At 36.3% G+C, this 22,466-nt stretch overlaps 2 protein-coding genes across 3 annotated transcripts; one reads left to right on the top strand and one right to left on the bottom strand.

The window, feature by feature from the left end:
* Positions 1-13,474: 13,474 nt before the first annotated feature.
* Positions 13,475-18,318, top strand: LOC113345864 (DNA (cytosine-5)-methyltransferase DRM2-like). 2 transcript variants are annotated; one of them, XM_026589523.1, is made up of 8 exons: positions 13,475-13,645; positions 13,757-13,988; positions 14,229-14,281; positions 14,377-14,575; positions 14,676-14,722; positions 14,987-15,095; positions 15,727-16,490; positions 17,539-18,318. In XM_026589523.1, exons 3-8 carry the CDS (start codon positions 14,279-14,281, stop codon positions 17,971-17,973), a joined length of 1,557 nt encoding a protein of 518 aa, XP_026445308.1. In that variant the 5' UTR covers positions 13,475-13,645; positions 13,757-13,988; positions 14,229-14,278; the 3' UTR covers positions 17,974-18,318. The 2 variants fall into 2 exon arrangements, with proteins under 2 accessions (XP_026445308.1, XP_026445307.1); XM_026589522.1 differs by lacking the exon at positions 13,757-13,988.
* A 943-nt stretch (positions 18,319-19,261) lies between these two features.
* Positions 19,262-22,069, bottom strand: LOC113345909 (histone-lysine N-methyltransferase, H3 lysine-9 specific SUVH4-like). Its single transcript, XM_026589554.1, has 14 exons — positions 21,938-22,069; positions 21,827-21,865; positions 21,679-21,724; positions 21,475-21,578; positions 21,228-21,365; positions 21,014-21,103; positions 20,803-20,886; positions 20,665-20,714; positions 20,479-20,570; positions 20,214-20,370; positions 20,024-20,099; positions 19,720-19,893; positions 19,454-19,624; positions 19,262-19,372 (listed from the first exon to the last, which is right to left on the bottom strand). Exons 1-14 carry the CDS (start codon positions 22,067-22,069, stop codon positions 19,262-19,264), a joined length of 1,464 nt encoding a protein of 487 aa, XP_026445339.1.
* Positions 22,070-22,466: the final 397 nt, after the last annotated feature.

Below are 22,466 nucleotides of genomic sequence, written 5' to 3'. Positions count from 1 at the left end.
ACCACCACCAGTCCACCACCGCCCGCCACTGCCCATCAACACCACCGCCCACCACTGCCCATCACCACCACCGCCCACCACTGCCACCAGTCCACCGCCGCCACCAGTGGTGTCAACAACCGAAGTTGATCCCCAAAAATAAAAATCAGAAAATTATATAAAGGTAATATGGCATCAACAACCGAAGTTGATCCCCAAAACAAAAATCAAAAAATAATAAAAGGTAAAAATAATATGGCGTCAACAATCGAAGTTGATTCCAAAATTTGGTGTCAACAAAAGAAGTTGATCCCAAAAACAAAAATCAAAAACTCATAACAAAACAATATGGCGTCAACAACCGAAGTTGATCCCAAAATTTGATGTCAACAACCGAAGTTGATCCCCAAAGAAAAATCAGAAAATAAAATAAGTAAATAATATGGTATCAACAAACAACCGAAGTTGATCCCAAAAATTAGAAATTCAGAAATGTTCAAACTATTTATGGAATCAACAACCAAAGTTGATCCCAAAATTTAGTATCAACAACCAAAATTGGTCGCAAAAATTGATGTACTAAAATTAGTGAACCTGACGTGAATCGAACACGCATCTACTGAAGTAGTCAGTTGTGCTACCGTTGCACCACAGGATCAATTCAATTTCATGTTATTAGAGGAAAAATGAAATTACTAAACCAATGCACCATCAGTACGATTATGATGGACAAGATATATTGTCAACGAAATGAAGTAACACATGATATGAACAATGGAATGAAACAAATCTAACGAACCTAAATCAGTTGGAGTTATCAATCTATAGTGCAAAGATGAAGAACCAACCTTTTTGTTCCCTGCGGCATCTTCTGCTTGACCAAGGATGTGCCTTAGTAGTTACATGCTGCATCACAATAACATCCAGATATGCATTCAAAAATGCATACCCGTTTGTATAACTATCTCAAACTATGTAAATGTAGCAATCAATCAGCAAATGTTAAAATAATAGACTATAAGACTTCTCTTGTTTTATAAGATATATGAGTCCTACAAAAATATTTGGCGCTTTCAATACAAGTCCATACTGTCTCCCACAACTACCCCCACTGCCACTGCAACATCCACTACCCAGTGCTGGAAACAAGAAATTGGAAGCTCAATAAGTTAATGTTCATGTTTACATTATATAAATTTTAGCATGTATTGATTAAAACCCTTAATCATTTAATTGGACTCCAGATTACTGAGCTACTAGCTTTAATAATTTACTAGTGTATAATACATTACTTTCAAAAACTAATTAACACTTCCAAAATCTAGTCTCTTTCAATTTACAAACTACCAACCTCTTTATACTATTTTTACATTAGTAATTAAGAACTATACCTATATATATTAGCTTTTTAATCAATCATTACAGTATTTTCTTAGTCATTACAGTAATTAAGAATCGTATCTATATATTAGCTTCTTAGTAATTAAGAACCGTACCTCTGTATTAGTAATCAAGAACCTCTGTATACTAGTCACTGTAGTACATGCTTAGTCATTACAGTACTTGCTTCTTTCAAATTGATCTCTAATAGTTGAGTTTCTCATTGATGGTATATATTAGGTCTACTAGATTTTCACCTAAGCATTCAACAGACAGTGAAATTTCAACACCATATATGGTAGTTTACAACTTACTAATCAAAATTAGTCCTCGTATACCTCGTTATTTCACCCGCATCGTTTGCAAGCATCCCAATTTCATCCTGCATCAATCTGCATTCAGAATCTAAATAGGATCAATTCTTGAGAATAAGTAAATTCAATTAGGAATTTGAAACTGAACGAGCATCGACAACAACTCACGACCTCAGTCAAAATTGAAATCGGAAATGAAATTACTCAAGTGCATATTTGAATCAAATATAAAAAAACACTGTAATAATGTTAGACACAAATTAAAAACACTTGTGCTAAAATAATAACCATGTTCAAACCAATCACAACTAGTTAGTTACTACATCACCACCACCGGTAGCTCAAACCCTAACCCCAGATTTATCGATTCAACCACCACCAACACCAGAAAACTAATACAAAGAAATTGAGTATATATTAATCTTTATTAACACCAACGGACTAAATCTAAATTGGAATCACTATAAATAAAAAAGTTTCTGATGTAACCCCAAATTTCAAAACAAAAATAGAAAATAGATTCCAATACATACCTTCTCCATCACCGCCGCCACCAGAACCACCACCATCATCATTGGTTTTTGAGCTTTAATAATTTGAAGAACTTCAACTCTAAAATCATACACACTACATCAGTATTTGGATTCAATGAATCGAACATGCAAAGATCTCATTCCATCTTCAACTCGAAAACAAAAAAAAATAAATCTATCGATCTGAATCTGGAAAATAAATCTTTTAATCTAGAAAGATGAAATAATTAAGTTGAAATAAGTGGAAGTCAATCACAAAAATAGTGATAAAACTATGAAATGGAATATAAAAAATCAAATATGTCGATCTCTGAATCTAGAAAATCATTCATTAACTTAGGAAGATGAAGAACATAAATAAAATGTTGAAATTGGTTGAAATCGAACACCAACACAGTGATAGATCTGCTTCTAATCGTGGAGGACATGATGGTGACGGCGACGGAGCTGGCGGTGGTAATTAGAGGTGGTGGAGGTGGTTGAAATAAAAGGCAAGAGAAATAAAATTTGCAGACGTAAAATACGATTCGATCCGAAGGTGAATAGAGGAAGGGTAAATCAGGAAACAAATAAAAGCGTTGATGGACCCAAATGGACTTATAAATGGAGAAGGGTATATTTATTGTACGATGTGGGTATTTGTAAAGCCCATCAAAACAAGGGACAATTATATAATTACCACAAATTTGTAAGGGTCCATATATTAATATTTTAGCTCCGTAATTACGAGCTCTCCGATGAATTTACTAGAACTAAGCTACTTTGAAATACAATCAAAGATCCTTGGCGAATATTTACTTTGGAGTTTAGAAAGGGGAAGTATTTCAATCAAATATCCTTGTGTGATCTCCAGTCCAAACTCACTTACAGGGTGTTTGAGTTCACCGTGAGAGGTTAATTTTCAACTTAAATAATTGGAAAAGTCATATGTTAGTTTGGCGACGCAGTTTCAGGAGTGACTTGTAACAACAAAAGAGTTAGAAACTTTTGTGAGATTTTGACATTTTTCTAGATATGGATCCTGAAACTAATATGAGAACGATGATGCAGATTATGAATTATAAAATAATTGTTCCAGGTTGAGGTTGGATCACGACGTAAATTTAACCCATAATGTAAATTTGGGCTGCAAAGACTAATTTTGGATCCCTAACACACGTGACAATTTATTACCTGCATGGTAGATTTTTGGTCAGACAACATATTTAAGTGACACACTGTAGATTATCCATTGAAGATTTTTGGCTTGTGTTCCAGATTTTTTTTGATGGAAAAATCCTAGGATTAGCTCATTTAAAATTTCTAGAAGTATCTTATTTTAAAGTCCATATAATGTTTGGTATTACCCTCGGAATCTTAGAATTGTATATGTATGAGATTTAAAGTTAAAAAAATAAATCCCTTGATGAGTTTCCCAACAAATCTTAGGGAGGAGAGATCGGATTTCATACGAAGGATTTGCTGGAAAAATGGTTTTTATGGAAAACGTGATTCCAGAGATTTGGATAATTAAACATATCGCAAGAAACATAATTTAACCAAATTCCAAGGACCCATAAATTTCATCCTTAAAATTATACATCCAAATACACCATTAAGTAATTGGAAAAATAATATGTTAATTTGGCGAGACGGTTCGAGGAGTGACTTCTAACAACAAAAGAGTTAAAAAAAACTTTTGTGAGCTATTTACATTTTCTAAATGTGGATCCTGAAACTAATATCAGAGCAATCATGTAGATTCTGGATCACGAAATAATGATTTCTGGTTGAGTAGCTAATTTTGGATCGCGACGTAAATTTTAACCCACAATGTAAATTATGGGCTGCAAAGACTAATTTTGGATCACTAACACACGTGACAATTTATTACTAGCAAGGTGGATTTATAACATATCCGCTGAAGATTTTTGGGTTGTATTGCAGATTTTTCTTTTTCATGACACCAAATGTTTACCATTGAAATTGAACTTTTTTCATATTGTAGGACGCATTCTAGGTAGCAAGTCGGAATTCGGTAAACGTACGAGTATTATTCGGTTTTATATAAATCAAATTCGGTCAAAAATCCAGTCAACGATTCGTGATGCAGCAGTAATTCGGAACGGTATACGTGCGTGTATAACTCGCTTTAGAGATATCAATTCGGGACATAAAATTTGGCATGTATTAATTATAAATAAATAAGAAATATATCCAAGAAGATACTAGTGTTGGAAGTAATTTCATATATATATACATATAAAATATTAGGCAGAGCGGACTACTGGTTCGGTGGAGATGAGGCCGTATAAAGAATTTTTTTTTATAGGGAAAGCTAAAATGATTATGGGGAAAGCTGACTATGGTAAAATATTATTGATTTTTAGTCGATTTGGGTGGAACTAAAAATTCTTTAACACCCTCCCATCAGACGTGGTAAAGCTTTTGATCGGATTAGAAAAGCGTTTTAGATTAGTTTTTCATTCCATCTTCAAAAAAGATATCAACTAATGATTCTAGCCAACTACATATATAAAGAATCAAATGAAAATAAGTAAAAATAATTGATAACTTTGACGACAATCTAATGGAGTTAAACAAATAATTAATCAATCTTCTTAACCAATCCATGAAGATAATTATCTCTCGGTGTAACATATAGAAAAGTCATTCCTTTGAAAAATGATATCGCAGACATGGGAATACGTTTATGGTCGAATTTCACAGCAATTATCGGAAAGAAAAATTCCAAACAAGAAGAAAACAAAGTTGAGTACCCAATGCCATCATCACAACTTCTCAAGCCATTATCAGAACTACCACTTGAAATACTTAAATCAATACAAAAGAGAGATGATGTGAATCTGTGCTAAAGATCAGTAGATCCTTTTTAATGATGGTTTACATTAGCTGACAACACATTAGGTAGAGATTTGTTAATTGCAGAAATAGTTTCAATTAGATATCAAAATTGGAGGGTAATTGATGGTGTGAGATCCATGGTTGTCTTGTTAGACAACGGTTGTGGGCTTGAGGATGACGGTGGTGAAAAGAGAAAGGGAATGGAGAAACTGATGATTGATAAATCAACTGATTAGTATGAAATTCAACTTCCCATCTACACCAATCAAATAAATTTTACTATCTTATACAGAAGCAAGATAATCAACACAAGGTGCCATCACTATATGAAAAACAAGGTGCTTTGCCTGCTTTGGAATACCGCTTAACATTTTGGAGGTTTGAAAAACAAAATACGGAAATGAAGAACCATCGATATATAAGCAGTGGCCTTGTACTCTTGATATTGTTGGATGATGATGGAGAAAACACGAAGGAGATAGTGATTAATAGTTATTTTGTTTCCGCCCCGGTTGACAATAAATCAACTCTCTCCGACCAAAGGTCAGATTTCCCCCTAAACGTTCTAGCTTTCCCAATAACAAAAATCTTATAAAGAAATGTGGGGTAGAACATCGAATCTTTCCAAGTGTATTAAACAAGGGAAATGCAGCGTTGGGCTAAATAACGTTAGTGAAAATTACAGGGAGACCCATTTTTCGGATTATTTCCACTGTGAAACCCACACTCAAAAATCTGAAGGCGCGCACCCATTTTTTAGAGAAAAATTATTCTCGGGCCCAAAATAAATTGAATTTCATCGTACTCTTCTTCTTTCTTTTTGAGAAGAAATCAGTGAACCAAGAAAGAATTGTTGTTGATGTCGATTTGAGATTGAAGAAATCGACTTCGAACTGGAAGATGGTGATGTTGTTAATGTTTGGGATGAATCTCTTCTCTGTTGCTGCATCTAGGGTTCGAAATTGATGCTGCTACAGATCGAGAAAAAGAGAAGAGTTGCTCAGAAATTGAAGCTCGGATTCTGAATCTGCTTCTGAGATTCAGATGGAGATGGTGGTGAATTTGAGTTCAAAGCTGCAATTTGAGAAACAGATGAGTAATATAAAGATGGTGGTTGAGAAGAATTTCAAGGGTTAGAAGATAATCTGTTGTTGTTGTAAATTGGGGGTTTTAAGTGAAGAAATATGAAACTGGGTTTAGTATTTGAGCAGTTGAGGAAGAGAATAAAGTGGAGTTATTGATGTTGTTACTCTATATGAATGTGGATGAGAACATGTGTTTGTTGTTGAAGGAAGATTCAGAAAATTGGTTGTTTGGACTGGATTTTGGTATGTTGTTATTCATGGGTTCTGTTGACAGTGATTTAGTGAATTTGGTAGTTAGGAGTAAAGAAAATCTGAGAAGAAGTTAGAGGAGAGAGTGAAGCTGCAGCTGGAGATGGAAGTGGAGTTAGATGAATGTTAAGACTGAATTGTTATAGGTGCAGACATGGCAGCTGAAAGGGAAGAATTGAAGGAGAAGGGAAGAATTTTTATAGGTGAAGACATGGCAGCTGAAACGGAGTGAATCTGCTGGCACTCTAAACCAGGAAAATGGAAGAATTGAAATTTTTGCTGGCATGAATTGCGTGAATGATTTTGTGGGTTTTTGAGAGTATATTAACAGCAACAAGAACGAGGGGAAGATGCTGAGCTTAGGTGGTTTTGTAGCTCACATTTGGAACTGAATTGGGGTTATTTTGGGTGCAGTTTGGGTTATATTTTGATATGAAATTCAAATGAATAGATGGGTTAACCAAGAGCTCGAAGTAGGTTCGGAAGGATGAGCATTTGATGAAGTTTCTTGACCTGAAATGAAGAAGAAAAAACTAATGATGCTGCCATGTTTTGTAGTTTGTTGCAGTTTGAATTGAGGATGAAAGAACCTAGCTTGCTGCCATTGACAGTGGGCAGTACATGTGGAAGATTGAAGGCAATATTTGAGTTACTAAATGAATGTATGTATGGGTTTTGTTGTGTGTGAAACTGGGTTTGCAGGGAAGGAGATGAGATGGTCTCATAAACCAGGAGATAGTTCATGTCTACATCACCAGTTCCTCACATACAAACTGTTTGTGACAATGTCTGAGCCACCAGATTGCACAAATTCAAGTTCCGTCACCAATAGTTTGCTGTACCAGGTTTGCCTTGACTTCTGTGAATCTTTGGGAATGGTTAGCACGGGGTTGAGTTTGAGAACAACACGGAATTATTGGTGCGAGTAACATATACCGTTTTGGGTTATATTGTGACCGAAAAATATTAAATTTTCTATAATTATGGTTGTCGTCATGATTGAGCTACGAACAAATGGATGAATGGATCAGTGAAGTGAGTTAGGAATGGTGGTGTTGATGTTATGCAACAACTATTCAGTCGAGAAACTGTTTGCATAACATGTTATGGATTCGTGAAAATGGATGCATAACCTGTTATGCATCTACAAAATTTGTTGCATAACTTGTTATGCAGTCCAGAAAACCTGCATAACCTGTTATGCAAGTTTAATTTCAGATGATGGTGTAAATACATGAAAGAAGATGATGGTGTTAATACATGATTTTGACCAAGAGCCCCCGAATAACTGAAAGATAATGGTTTGCGTGGGAGTTAATGAAACATGAAAGAAGATGATGATGTGGTTATGACTGCATAACATGTCATTCAGTCGAGAAACTGTCTGCATAACATGTTATGCATTCGTGAAAATGGATGCATAACCTGTTATGCATCTACAAAATTTGTTGCATAACTTGTTATGCAGTCCAGAAAACCTGCATAACCTGTTATGCGTCCGAAAATATGGCTACATAATGCATTATGCAACGAGAAAATAGATGCATAACCTGATATGCATCCGTAAATATGGATGCATACTGCATTATGCATCAATTTTTTATATGTACGGCTAAAATCAACCAAAACAATGGTTACATAACTTGTTATAGATGCATAACTTTGTTATGCAGATACATAACTTATTATGCAGTCGAAAAATGGTTGCATAATTCTTTATGCGTATGCAGAATGTGTTATGCGACGTTTTTGGTGACTGCATAATGGTTAAGTATCAAGTTTTCAAAAAAAATCCCTAAAATGAGGATCACCTCCGATTTTTTCGTTAAAAACAAAAATTTGATATTCTTGTTTGTACTCGTTGCGTAGCTCTTTTGAAAAGATTTCCAACGATATAAAATTTGTAAAATTCTAAGGCGCGGATTTTTAGATATGTTATGTCCAAGTTCGCTGCCAATTATACCCCTGAAAAAGATAGTATGCATAACGAGTTATGCCTGAAAATATAGTATGCATAACCAGTTATGTATTGATTCATATAATAATTTCATATAATTATGGGTGTCACGGTATACAAAATTAATTGTGGGCCTGAGAACGAGAATATTATTTTTTTTGGGTCTCCCCCTAATTTCCTCATAACGTTATTAAACTTTACCCATTTGAGAAGTTAATGGGCCGAACGAATGCATACGATTCTAAGTCGCAACGGTGAAATCGCGAAGAACCATAATATTGGGCATACCAAAATCTTCCAAGGCATACTGAATGAAGACAAAAAAGGTTGTTGAATAGCAAAATCAGATAACCCCTTAACCCAAATTTTTTTAATGGCAAATCTGCCCTTTACGTATTAGTGTTAATAATCTTGATTAGTGATTAAATATTTTATTTAGTGATTAAAATAAATTTTAGAATTATAAGAGTTGTTTAGATGAAAAATTTGAGGAAAAAAAATCAAAGAGTTTTGGTTTGGTTAAGAAGGAGAGAAAGAGAAGGAGAAAGTGAGAAAATTATAATTCTTGATTCAATGGAGGATGAGGAGGGTCATATATCATCTAAAAAACATAAGAAAATACACATCAACTACACCTATGATTCCCAAATGGCTGATTTCTTAGATTATGAATCATGGTTCGGCGAAACAGGTTGAGGTTCGGCTCACATCTATGAGCCGAATCTACCAATTGATGAACGGTTCGGCTTACTGAATCTGTTTACTGCATGCGCCGAACCTATAATTTCCAATTCCAACCCTTTTGCTAGATACTAGTTCGGCTTATATGAAAGTTTCATAGTAAGCCGAACAACATCCTGAATAGCCCGGAATAGAATCATTACTAATTCGGCTTACATATCCAAAATCGTATGTGCCGAACACAATTTTTTAATTTCTGGGTTGAAATATTGTTACTGGTTCGGCACATATGGAGAATATCGTATCAGCCGAAACCTCTTATGTTCAAGGTTCGGCACATAATATGATTATCGTCTGAGCCGAACATGAATTTATTAATTTTTGGGTTAAAATATTGTTCGTGGTTCGGCACATATTGAGGATATCGTATAAGCCGAAACCTGTAAATGTTCAAAGTTCGGCACATAATGTGATTATCGAATGCGCCGAACCTGAAGGACAAATGATTCGGCGTGTAACTAACATTAGAGGATAAGCCGAACTCTGTAAATTCGGCACATAACTGTTAAGCTATTCATTAAAACATGAAATTGAAGGTGTCCATAACCTAATCCCAGCACCATTAAAAACAAAGTTCAGCACCTTAAAGCAAAGGTGTTTGCAACACCATAAAAGTGTACTTAAAACTTAAGAAAAAGTGTACCATAAAAGTGTACATAAAAGGGAATTTAACCACGACCCCTCTTCTTAGTTGCACGACCACCTCTTCTTCCACCTTGGTCTTCATCTTCCGACGCATCATTACCGGGTTGGACGGTAGCACCACCTTGGCTTGTACCTTCACCAACTTGTCGAGACCTCTTAGTGGTAGGCCTTTGTTCGGGTTCCTCGGGTCCTTGTCCTTTATTGATGATTGCATCCCACTTGTTGATGAGGTATTTTTGTTCTTCCACGGTCATTGTTGTTTTGCAACCAAGTTTGGCCTTCATTTTTTTCAACATCTCCCTACCCGCGGCAACCTATTTTTTCATTTGACAACAACTTATAACCATGAGGTTGAAGACATTTTTACCATAACTAATATATGAAAACAGTATAAAGTGAAGTCATTCTTACCATAACCTTGAAAGCCTTGACTACATCTTCGGAAGTAGACTTGTTCGCCTTACCCTTATCATATATCTTTTGCCTTTTCTTATTGATAATGAAGGGATGAGAAATTTGGTTATACCAATCCATATAGCCCGGATCCTCTTCACATGGATCATCAAGTAAAGGTGTTAACTTGGACGCATCTAATGTGTGATTGTCTAAAAAATTATTCCAAAACTCAACGGTGGGATCAGGATCATACTTTGGTTCCCAAGATGAAGTGGTGCTTTTAGTTCCCTTACCACTCTTTGGTAACAACCTGAATTTCTCGTCAAACAAAGGAACCTTTTGGACACATCCTAATTGACGGAGTACTCGCCTAGGATCGTATATAACATAACCACCGGGATACCACAATGGCCCATGATACATACCTACCGGCATATCCTCATCTTCAACAACTTCATCTTCTTCATCTTCATTCTCATATGGTTGAAAAGCGACATCATCAACACCAAGACAGTCTAGCGTCTCTCTCAAACTTGCCACCAACTTCTTTTTGTTCCTTTTCTTGGAGTCCTCGTACGCGTACCGTGCTGCATTTGGCTCAGTATCAACATAATCGACATTTTTCTCAAATACTTTGGCCAAGTTCAAAATTGGGAAATGGTCATATATCCACACCTACATCCAAAGAACCACATTAAAAAATCAAAGGAATTGAATTGATAGAAACAAGTTTTACTTGGAAACATCAAAGTAAGACTAAAGTTTGCAAACTCATAGAACTGTTCGGCTTATATGGATCAATTATTATAAGCCTAACCAAGTAAGAAAAAACTTCGGCTTAAAAGGTTTTATGGTTATAAGACGAACCATAATCTGAACTCCCAAAAGTTACCTGGAGCAAAGTGAAGTTCCCTCCGATGTTTGTACTTGTCAACCTAGACGCGGTGGCAAGTTGGTCCAGCAGGTAAGCGAGCGTAACCTTTCCCCAAGCAAACTTGTTACAAGTTTCAAGATTCTTTACCAATTGGAGATAATTAGCATTTACCTTGTTTCCGATAGTGTCGGGAAAGATGTCTCTACCAAGAGTATAAAGCAAGTAGGCAGTTCCGGTTTGCTTCACTTTGACGGGATCCACTATCAACAAACCTTGTGTGACTCTTTCCTTTGTGTTCTCAAACTCCCTTTTCAAGTTAGTCAACTTGATCTTCTTATTCTTCTTATTTCTGCCACCTGGTATGCAAACGGTATCGACATCTTTAACTGATCGACAAAACTCCAACTCAGTTTTCATTGAACCCCAACCAAGGCATTCCAGGTACAAATTGTATAGCTCATCCCAACTCATGTCATAAAAACCAGCATCCACACTTACACCCCTTTCTTTAAGACCTGTAATCTTACTAGCCTCATCATAAGTGATTGACATCTCTCCAAAAGGTAATTGAAATGTGTAAGTTTCTGGACAAAAGCGCTCGGTAAATGCAGAGGCCGACACACTATCATATTCCTTATGTCCATAATTGATAGCAGGCCATAAATCACTGGCTTGTACGTAAGCAATCACCTCAGGAACCTCTTCATCAAGACTCCATTCCGCTGCCCTCTGGTGTCTCAGTACTCGGACTGCACGGTTGTGATCAGGAGTCTCATAAATTCTCTTCGCCCAAGAATCGGCATAACCAATCAACACATTTCCTCCATCTTCCGGAAGACCATGAGTCAAACCATCTTATCGAGGTGTAATTACGTCATCTTCATCAGGAATGTGTAAACCAGTGATCCGTCGATCATCACCGTTCTTCTCTTTCTCGGGTTCTGCCACCTTCTTACCTTTCTTGTCTTTCTTGGGTTTTCCTTGGGGTTGTGTTTCTTGATGAACTTCTTGATTATCATAAACTTCTTCATCTTCAGTTATTCCTTCTTCTTGTCTTTCAATTCTTACTTGTCTTTCAATTCTTACTTCTTCTAAAGTTCCTCCTCTACCTCCCGCTCCTAATTTTTTCTTACCTCCTCCTCTAGGATCGGGAGTTTTAGAAGTAGAAGGTGTTACCTCCATCTTCTTCCTCTTTGTAGATGCATTGGTCCTGACACAAGTATGAAAGTTATAAGACTAATTCGAACAACAAAGAGATTTGGAAAGCCAAAAACTTGTAAGAAAATAAGAAGGCTCGGCTTACTCGAAATAACACATATGAGCCGAATCATGTCTTGAAATTTTTATTAGCTTACACAGAGAGTGGATCGGCTCATACCACAAAACAATTATAAGCCTATCCTATATATTCGGCTCACAACCGATACCGTCGAATAAGCTGAATCTATGATTATGAACTCAAACATGTATTCGGCGCAACATGATATCATATAAATAAGCCGATCCTATACACTTGTAAAATTTATGAAATTTTAACAATGATATTCGGCGCAACCCTAATACTATCGAATAAGCCGAATCTAGACTTATGAATCGAAACCTTTATTCGGCGCAAAACTAATACAACCATACAAGCCGATCCTAAGCACATGCGAAAATTCTGAAATTCACAAAACATATTCGGCACAAAACTAACACCATCGAATAAGCCGATCCCAAATATAAGTCTCTGTTTTACTAAGTTCGGCTCAAAACAGATTTCAGATATACGCCGAGCCGTTCATATGCACTTTCAGGGTTCAGTTTCAAGAACAGCTCGGCACACATCTAAGATTTGTTTTGCGCCGAACCATACCCTGTAACCGCCGCAGAAACATGATTTTGACGAATTAAATCAATCAAACTAATCAAAAACATCAAATACGAGATGGGTTTGTAAAACTAACCTTCTTATTCTCATTTGTGGAGTTGGTTCTTCTTCAATCTCTTCTTCCGGTTGATTTTGTGGTTGATTTTGAGTTTCTTCTTCACTCTCTAAATCTTCTTCTTCTTCAATGGGTTGTTCAATCGCTCGATTAGAACGAGATACTGGCTTATGGCGAACCATTATATAGATGAGTTTAATCCTCGACTAAATTTTCACGAATCGACGATTAAATTTCGGCGATGATACGATGAAAAAAAAGAAAGGAGAAGGTGGGTTCGGCTGTGGAGGATGAGGAGGAAGAAGAAGGGGTTAAAACTGTTTATGATTATAGATTTTTGTATTAAGGTTAGAGATAGATTAGTAATTTATAGGATACAAGGGCATATAGATAATTAAACCACCCATAGGATACCCCTTATAAGGTCACCCAAGTTAGGACTAGTCCTTTATATGCCTCGAAAGTTTTAGACATGCCCAAAATTAGTGTTCATCGCGAATAATGCGGCAGGATCAGAAAGTCGACGCACTGGGTCCGTATAATACTCTCAGTTTCCATTTTCTTGTCTACCTTTTCAGTCTCAGTTTCAGCCTCGCCACCACTAGTACTCTGTCCTCTCACTCTCTCTCTCTTCGAAAACCCCAATTCTCTTGTTGTCGTCTAGAGAGAGACAGAGGCGGAGATTACAAAGTGTAGGGTTCGTCAAATCTCAAGTTTGTCAAGGTATCAATTTTTCTACATTGTTTCTTCTTGTTTTACATTTAGGGTTTTTAACGATTTCAAGACCTAGAAATGGGTTTTCTCATTTGATAAAACTCTGGGTTTTTTGTGCAGTTTCACTAAAATTCATCCCCTGCACCCTTCAACTGTTTGTAAAAAGACCTCAGGGAGGTGCTTTTGGACTTGATTTCATGGATTTTAGTTTATTTTGCAAAAGCTTATTTTAAAAAAAGTTGCACTGAAATCAGGGTTCGATTAGATGTGTATGCATGGCTTTGATTGTGTCAAACTTTTCTTCAATTGTAAGTTTTTGAATGCAATGGAGTGGTGCAGAAATTTCAACTGAGTAAGTCTTTTAGTTATACAAGAGGGTTGCAGTGTAATGAATGTGGTATCTAATATGGGTATAGAAGAGGGTTCGATAGAATTGTACTAGTACTGAATATGGGATTAGATAGATGTCGATCGCCTAGTGTGTGTCTGTATATTAAGTTGAAAGTAAATACAAGGACCAAGTTTTATTAATGTCAATTGCTTGTTTTTGCAGTTACACTAATATTCGGGTTCTTTTTGTTCCATGCAACAGGACATTGTATCGACAAGGAGGGGAATTAGTGAATTACATCCGCCTTTAAAATGGTGGGTGAAATTTGGTGTTTGGGTGTTTCTCTTTTTTCTTTTTCTTTCATTGATATGTTGATTTTTACATCTTCATTGTATTTTTGTTTGTTTAGGATAATGGAAACTCGAGTGATAGCTGGAGTTTTGAGGATGAAGATGACGAACCTCAGTCATCGACCTACGCCTGTTCAAATGGTACTCTTCCTCACGGTGGAGCTAGTTCTTCAAATCCAGGACGGTCCAAGACAATATCTTACTTTACTTCAATGGGTTTCGCAGAAGAATTAGTGCTGAAAGTAATTGCTGAAAATGGTTTGTACATACCCTCCTCATACAATATTTCTAATAGTTTCTGGAATAAGTGGTTAATTTTATAAAATTTCTTTTAAGAACTTCATCTTTGTACATGCAGGAGATGGGAATGAAGGAAGGATACTGGAAACTCTCCTTTCATATAAAGTGAGTCAGATATTTGGTTAAACCAGTATGTTGAAGCTGAAATTTCTTTGATACTCAATTTGTTTGACACATTTAGTTGAACCTAGTGTTCGATGAATTAAACTTGATTATAGAATGAATCCCTTTCTGCAGTAATTTTGTATTGAATGAGTCCCTTTATGCTGTAATTTTATATTAAACTTGATTAAACATTTCCTGTATTGAATGAGTCCCTTTCTGCAGTTACTTTCTTAAATCAACCTATCTTGCCCATTACTTTTGCAGGAAATTGAAGTGTCTTCGCCACATCTTTCCGAAAAGGATAGGAAGATGTTGGAGTTAGTGGAGATGGGCTTCCACATTGACGAAGTCTCGTCAGCTATTAATGCATGTGGTACGTATTCCAGCCATAAGTTTTCGGTGGTGTTATGATCTTTAACTTGTACTCAAGAGTCCTGTGATGAGTCATCCATTGTAGCTTCCTCATGTCATTTCTGCATCTCCATGATCCACACCTCACTAAGATTAACCAAAATCCAAGTATTCTTAATAGCTAACTGGGTTGTTCTATAAGGGACTCGCAACCATGCATTGTCTTCTAGTTCTGATCAGCAAGAGTAGGTTGAGCTACATTACGCCAACTTATATTTGACTCATGTATTCACAGATGTCAAGAAACTACAGAGTAGGTTGATCTGCAATGACACTCCGTGTGTGCTGCTCAACACTTTGCTGAACCCATTTCAGACCCAGATGGAGGATTTTCTGTGATAGTCCATTGACTGATCATTCCTAATCGTCAATCTGGCGAGAGTGAATCTAGCCCAAGTTTTGTCTGGTTTTGTTCACCAGTCCCTTTAGAGTGAATTAGGGACTACAGACTTTCTCTAAGGCCACTACAAGCCCTTTTCCTCGTATCTGCCTCTTCAGACCATACAAAGATCTTGATTTCTATCTCAAATTACTTTATGACACTCACACGCCACCTGTAAACTGACATATTTGTGAATTTGTTGTCATTGCAGATCCAGACACTTCAACCCATGAGCTTGTGGATCACATTTCTGCTGCCCAGATTGCAAAGGCCACTTCTCTTGAGATTCCAAAGGTTGACAGTCCTCTGAATAGCAGGAAGAAGAAGTTGTCTGAACAGGAAGGTCAATGGGAAAGAGGCATCGGTTCTTGTAGAAGTAATGGAAGGCCAGAAATGGGAAAGAGGATAAAACTATCCCCGGAAGCTGAAGATGTCCTGAAGCCAGCATTAAGTATGAGGCTGCCAGATGCAGCTACTGGTGCTCTATACTTTTTTTTCGAAACTGGTGCGTCTTCCTACTTGCACAACTTCAAACCTGAATTTGTGGACTCGAAATCCTTCAGTGCAGTTTCAAACAGAAGAGCGTATGTTCATAACTTACCAACAGAGAACAGATTTCGCTTACTTCCTTCTCCTCCACTTACAATTTTTAAAGCGTTACCACATACCGCTGATTGGTGGCCATGGTGGGATACAAGAGTTCAGTTTGATTCTCTGGATACATGTAATGGTAGTTGTAAACCTACAGAGGTAATCAGAAGATCAATTGCAAACTGCAATGGGGCGCCAACTCCAAATGTTCAAAAAAGTATTGTCAATGAGTGTCAAAGATTCAACTTAGTATGGACCGGGAGAAACACGGTGTCGCCACTTGAGCCGGAAGAATTAGAAAAGCTGTTGGGATATCCGGAGCACCATACTAGAGGTGGCGGAACTAGAACTGATAGGTATAAAGCTTTAGGCAATGCGGTTCAGGTTAGTAATCTTCCAATATTTATTTATTTGCTACTTAGTTTATCTTTCTTATCTTTTTAATTTTGCTAAAAGAAACAGATCTTAGATAAAAATTTCAGTCATAACCACATAACAGCTGGTACAGATCTTCTTCTAGAACGAGATGCAAACCTGAATTTGTCTTCCCTCATAGATTCATTTAGGAGAAGCCATCCAGAAGTTTAAATTTCTTAAGAACCTAGTACATAGTCTTAAGCTGTGAATATTATCTTCATTGTCTACCAAAGCCCTGTAGAATGGTTTATCCTAAATTATTTAACCTTGCTGCTGTTGTGGATTAGTCAAGCCCTCAATAAAGAGGACTTGGCGATGAAAGTTTCAGTGCACTTTTAACTTCTGAGGCCGGAAAAACATGTCAGATCCTTGCATGCATTGGCAGTAAAAATAATTTTGACTTTGTCCATGACTACCAAGTAGTTGACGAAGATCTTTGCTGGGTTTAAAGAATATGTGCAAGAGCCTGATTCAGTTAACTATATCTCAGATTTTGCCATCTAAACCTTTAACTTCCTTGCATTGCATGTGATTGTGACCCAATTTGTGAATCAAGTGTTCAGGGCCTTTAAGTTTCTTATCGAAATTTTGAAGCCAGTTTTTTTCATCCATGATTTTGCTTGTCATTAAGTTCAGAGTGTTCATGGTGCATTTGAAAATTCGTGCCTGTCTTCTTACTTCTGTTATAACAGGCCTGTTTGCTACTAGTAGGTAGCATGTTGAGTTAGATAAAGATTATCAGGAATCTGACCGTGATAATACTACTGCTCTCATGGATGTCACTATCTGATCCTTTTACTACTATAACCACTGCAACCTTTATACAAATTGGAAATACCTACTTGCTTTGTGTTCAAGGAACGAAACAGCAGTGCTTCGTATAAATTTCCTATGCTATGTAACTTTCGTTTTTAACCAAGGTTATTTGAATGTATAACAACATTGTGGACTGAAGCTAGTCATTTTCAAAGTTTTCTTATTATTTTTGAATAACGAATTCTCGCTACTTTTGCAGGTAGACACAATAGCATACCATCTGTCCACACTGAAAGAAATTTTTCCAAATGGAATTTCCGTGCTTTCAATCTTACCTGGTATTGGAGGTGCTGAAATTGCCCTTAGTCGTCTCGGCATTCAGTTGAACTTGGTTGTTACTGTTGAAAACTCCAAAGTGAATAGAGAAATATTTCGAAGTTGGTGGGAAAGCAATGACCAGAGAGGTAAACTTGATGATTCCATTACAGATCTCAATATGCTTACATCTCAGAAGCTAAAAGAAATAGTCAGTTCCTACGGGGGATTCGATCTTATTGTTGGAGGAACTCGGTGCAATGACAAGACAGGAAGCAGCCAGAGGGCCAGAGACTATCTTGAAGGGAATAACTCATGTGTTCTCGATGAGTATACCCGTATATTAGAAGAAGTTAAGCGTCTTATGGAGGCAAACTGACAGATTTTTCTTAATTGCGAGAAGTCGAATTTTTTGGAAGGCTTCTTAATCCATTGGCATTGAAATACAAATTTTCGTTTGACAGAGTAGAATTTTGACTACAGAGAAAGGGATTAAACTTACTGTACAGGGTCAGAAAGATTTTTTAAGCAGCATAGGTACAATTTTATGGATAGAAGAGAAAACCTCGGTGTACAAACCTCGTTAAGCTACATTCTTCCTTGATTATAACTTCTGTTCGAGTTTTGCAGATAAACTCATAGAACCTCTCCTAATTATTATATTTAGATTGTAGTAACTCTTTTAATTTTTTGTTTAATGCTATTCGCACTTTCTTGTTCCTGACGATCTATTATGTTCTTAGTTTGTTCCAAAAGTTTAAGTTTTAATGTTCAAAGGAGTCTCTAGCTCTGTAATTTACTGGATGTCTTGATCAGATTGAAACAGGGAACCTATTCTTGATTACTTTGGATAAAGGTAAAGTGATGCATCTTCTGTAAACCTGAACCCTTTATGTAAACCAAATGAAGTTTCCTACACCTTTATCCCTACATCGGCGTATTGCGAGTTCTTGCCAATGGTTGATGAAGATGTCCAACAACCGCAACCTGGAGCAGGAGATGTAATATGTGTAGGACTTTATCGCTATGGACTCCAGGACTGGCCATGTTCAAGAACAATGCTCCTCAGTTCAATTTTGTTTGCTGAAAGAGTGCAGTTCTGAGCATTGATCCTGAAAGTGCTAATGATAAAGTTTGAGTACACTGCTAATACATACTCCCTCATTTTCTAAAAAATAGGTTTATTTGGTTTTCACAAAATTTAAGAAAACCAATTATTTTAGCCACTTTTTCATGTTTTTTTTCTAATTTATCATTGGTCCCCGTTCATTTGTTATAAGAAATATAGGAAAGAGAAGTCGTCCCCTTTAATATTAAGAGAGAAAATTGATAGAGAGAAGTGGTCCCTCTATGGATATACTAGTAAAATCATAACATTTAACTTTCCACGTATGGAAACAAACCTATTTTTTTGACATATCCAAATAAAAAAACAAGCCTATACTTTAGAAACGGAGGGAGTATACAACAACTAAAATTACCCTTCACTTCAAATTATCAGAATGTAATTAAAAAAAAAAAACTTAATACAGAAATATTTTTACTGTCATGTTAGGCAGGTATAACAAAAGTAAAAGAAAAATACAGAAGTATGACCAGGCCAGGATAATGTTTTTTTCCTGGCTTGCAGACAAGTCAAATTCAATCTTTTCCCAGCCAAGATTGACCTACATCAGGCGTCCTCGACATGTTTTGGCAGCACAACGGCATTTCATCTTCTTTATAACGCCATTTACCTCAACACTGTCTATCTTGTATCCGTAATCATACGTGAGCTCCTGCATTAAACTCAAGGCACGATTTATTTAGTAAATGATAAAATGAGATGACAAATATAAAAGAAAAAGAAACATATTTACCTCCATTGGTAGTATATCCCTATTAGTATCGGAGAATAACACTATTCTTGCTAAGTTGACGTCACGGTGATCACTCAGAACACTTTGGATGAATAAATTGGGTTCGCAGCTATGATAGATGAAGCGAACGAAGTTTCCAACCTTTTCCCCGTCTATGCAATACTTCGCCTTCTGCAAGGGAGAAAAAATAACATCAGTCAGTTATAAACTGAATACAAGTAATTTTGAATATTGCGTTATCAGGAGGAATAGGCCAGTAATAGTACCTTTGTTTTCTTGTTTTTCTCTGTCGGATCGATATCAAAGAGGTACACATTCTCCAGTTCTTCACCTGCATCCTCATCCCTCCTGATCACCCCTATATATTCTCCAAGGTACGCGCCTTTTGGAATTAGATCCAATGTTCTCACACCCCAACCTTTATGTGGAGCATGGAAAACCTGTCAAAGAACATAGACACATACGTCGTAAATTAGGATTCTAGAAAAGTAAGGACAAATCATTGTAAACCCGAAATAAAATATATGAGAAGTACAAACCTCAAGCTTGTATTTTAAACCACAGTGTTACTTTGTTTCGACAACTAGAACCACAACCACAATGCTCTCCGCATTCATATATTATTCGCTTCGTACTATTTCGCAAACTGAAATCAATGAATAAACTAGCATGTTAGACATGGACTGTTAAGGCTTCCATGCATAAAGTTGAGTTACTGTGGAATTTATTTAAGGAATTCACGCAGAAATATCAGTTTCACCTGCCATCCTGCACAGAACGATACGGATACGTCCCATTAGACTGTGCACAAGGACAAGTCTTTGGATCAGAACAATCTCCTTCACATTTGCAGCCGAGGGTGATTTTTGGTCTCTTTACGTTTTTCGCGAATACAAGAGAATTGCTATACGTAAAATCTGTACATAAATAATTGATTTGGAAATAACAAATTAAGCAACATAGGCACAGATATATAAACAAGATAAAGTATCCAAGCAAGCAATTCATGAAAGCATGAAACTTACTCGTGGGTTCAAGTGGGCAATCACCACCATTATTGGTTGCTATGATCGGGATTTTTTCTGGATCCGCACTGGTAATATCATCGCAGCAAAGCCTTGTGTCGTATAAAGCGAAAATCAAAAGTAGCTCATGCTTTGAATAAACTAATTAAAAGAAAAGATTTTTCTCTGAAAAATACAGGTCCATACCCGTCTATAGAATTGAGATCTCCAAAAGGATGGTTAAAAAGAAATCGATCCTGTAGTGTGATATTATCATCAAACAATCATTAAGAAAAAAATTTAAAACTGATATCATATGCAAAGTACATAAGAGTGTAAAGAAACCTGGGAAATGGTTAAATGTTGTCCCTCAAAGACGCTTGAGACATACGTTAGCCCGCTGGAAACGCCCTCTTCGGGTTTTACTACCTGTAATTGAGACAAAGAGTTGTTTACTGTTATATTCAACCAAAAAGAATACAGTACTAAGGAGCGAAAAAACAAATGCATGATCAGGAGAAATTCAAATACACATCCGCATGCCAGCAGTACTTACATTAAAAAGACCGTCGTAAGTGTATATAGATTTGGCCTCATCTATATGCTTTCTGATCAGTCTTATAGGAACGTTTTGCTCTTCATTGTTCTGCAAGGCGAAACAAATTAAAAATATGGCATCTAAAAGCAAGAACAGCTGATAAATAGCAAGAAAATTAAAGTAAAGATTATGTAATTAGCTAGTAAAATGAAATGATGATAGGAATATAAACCTTGAGAGCAAGAATTCTATCCTCAAATTCCTGGCTACTTTGGCTGGTATAATACAGTTCTTCTTCAAACAACGTAGATAGCACAACAATTGACGTTGCTATGGGGAAAGTATAATCTGCGTATTCTTCGTGAGGCAACTGATAATTAAACAAGTTATTGCAATATTAATCTTTATCAGTTCTTATTCCAAACCTGTCAAATTAAATTATGGAGTATATAAGAACAAATATATCAAAAGTGACTTACAAAGTCATCTTGGAAACCATAGTCCACTTCTTTAAAGCCGTGACTATGAAATCCAACTGCGGCCATTTCTCCTCTCGACAAAAACTGATGGCCAATTCCAACGCCTGTATATGATAACAAATGAAAGAAATTAACATGACTTCGATTTGTCAATAATTATATTTATGAACACAAAAAGATAGATCAGGGAGGACGGAAACATACCTGGAAGGTCCCGAAGGCGTTTGGTAGGAAACAAAATAGCATTTTCCTCTCGCATGTAACAGATTAAATGAAGTTTTGAGAATGAAAAATACAAAAACCCTTAGGTGTACTCAAATATCATTAACTTGAATAAGCAACGCAAACTTACCTCAGTGACTGCTCTCCTACTAGGTCGATCATCGCCTTCCTGTAAAACAAAATTATTTAGCAAAGTAAAAAACAAAAATACAAAACAGTAAACAATAGTCTAATGAATTACCACGAAAAGCTGATATAATTTATCATAATACGAATCTCTTGTATTCTTGACAGCATTATATTCAGCACTTCTTGTTTCTGCTGCCGGTAGTGTTGATGAAGCTTGTTCATCCATAATTTCTTTTCCGGCCATTTTTGGGTTCGTAATCGGATGCTTTAAGAAATGATTATACTGTCTTCTGTTCTTAGGGTTTGTAATCGGTTGAGTAATGAAAATTGAAAATAATCTTCTTCTTTTTTTACTTAGGTCGTGTTTGGTATCCTGGATATCCCATCCTAGATTGGGTTTGGGTTATCCAGTAAAAAATTGTTAAAATGTGTTTGTCTCACTGCAATTCTGGATAAGGATTACTAAACCTTCCTTGATTTTAGGAAGCTAAAAAAGTGAGGTTAAGGTATTCTTCCAAATACTTGGGTACTTGTATCTTCACTTGGGTTAAACAGTTATTTTTTCCTTTAAAATAAGTATTTGGCTAAGAAATAATTATTTATATTAACCTATTTATGTAGTCAAACAAACACAAACTAAC

The sequence above is a fragment of the Papaver somniferum genome, unplaced genomic scaffold, assembly GCF_003573695.1.
Source record: "Papaver somniferum cultivar HN1 unplaced genomic scaffold, ASM357369v1 unplaced-scaffold_84, whole genome shotgun sequence".
Taxonomy (NCBI): Eukaryota; Viridiplantae; Streptophyta; class Magnoliopsida; order Ranunculales; family Papaveraceae; genus Papaver; species Papaver somniferum.
Note: the sequence above shows the minus strand (reverse complement) of the source record. Positions and strands in the feature narration are given on the sequence as shown.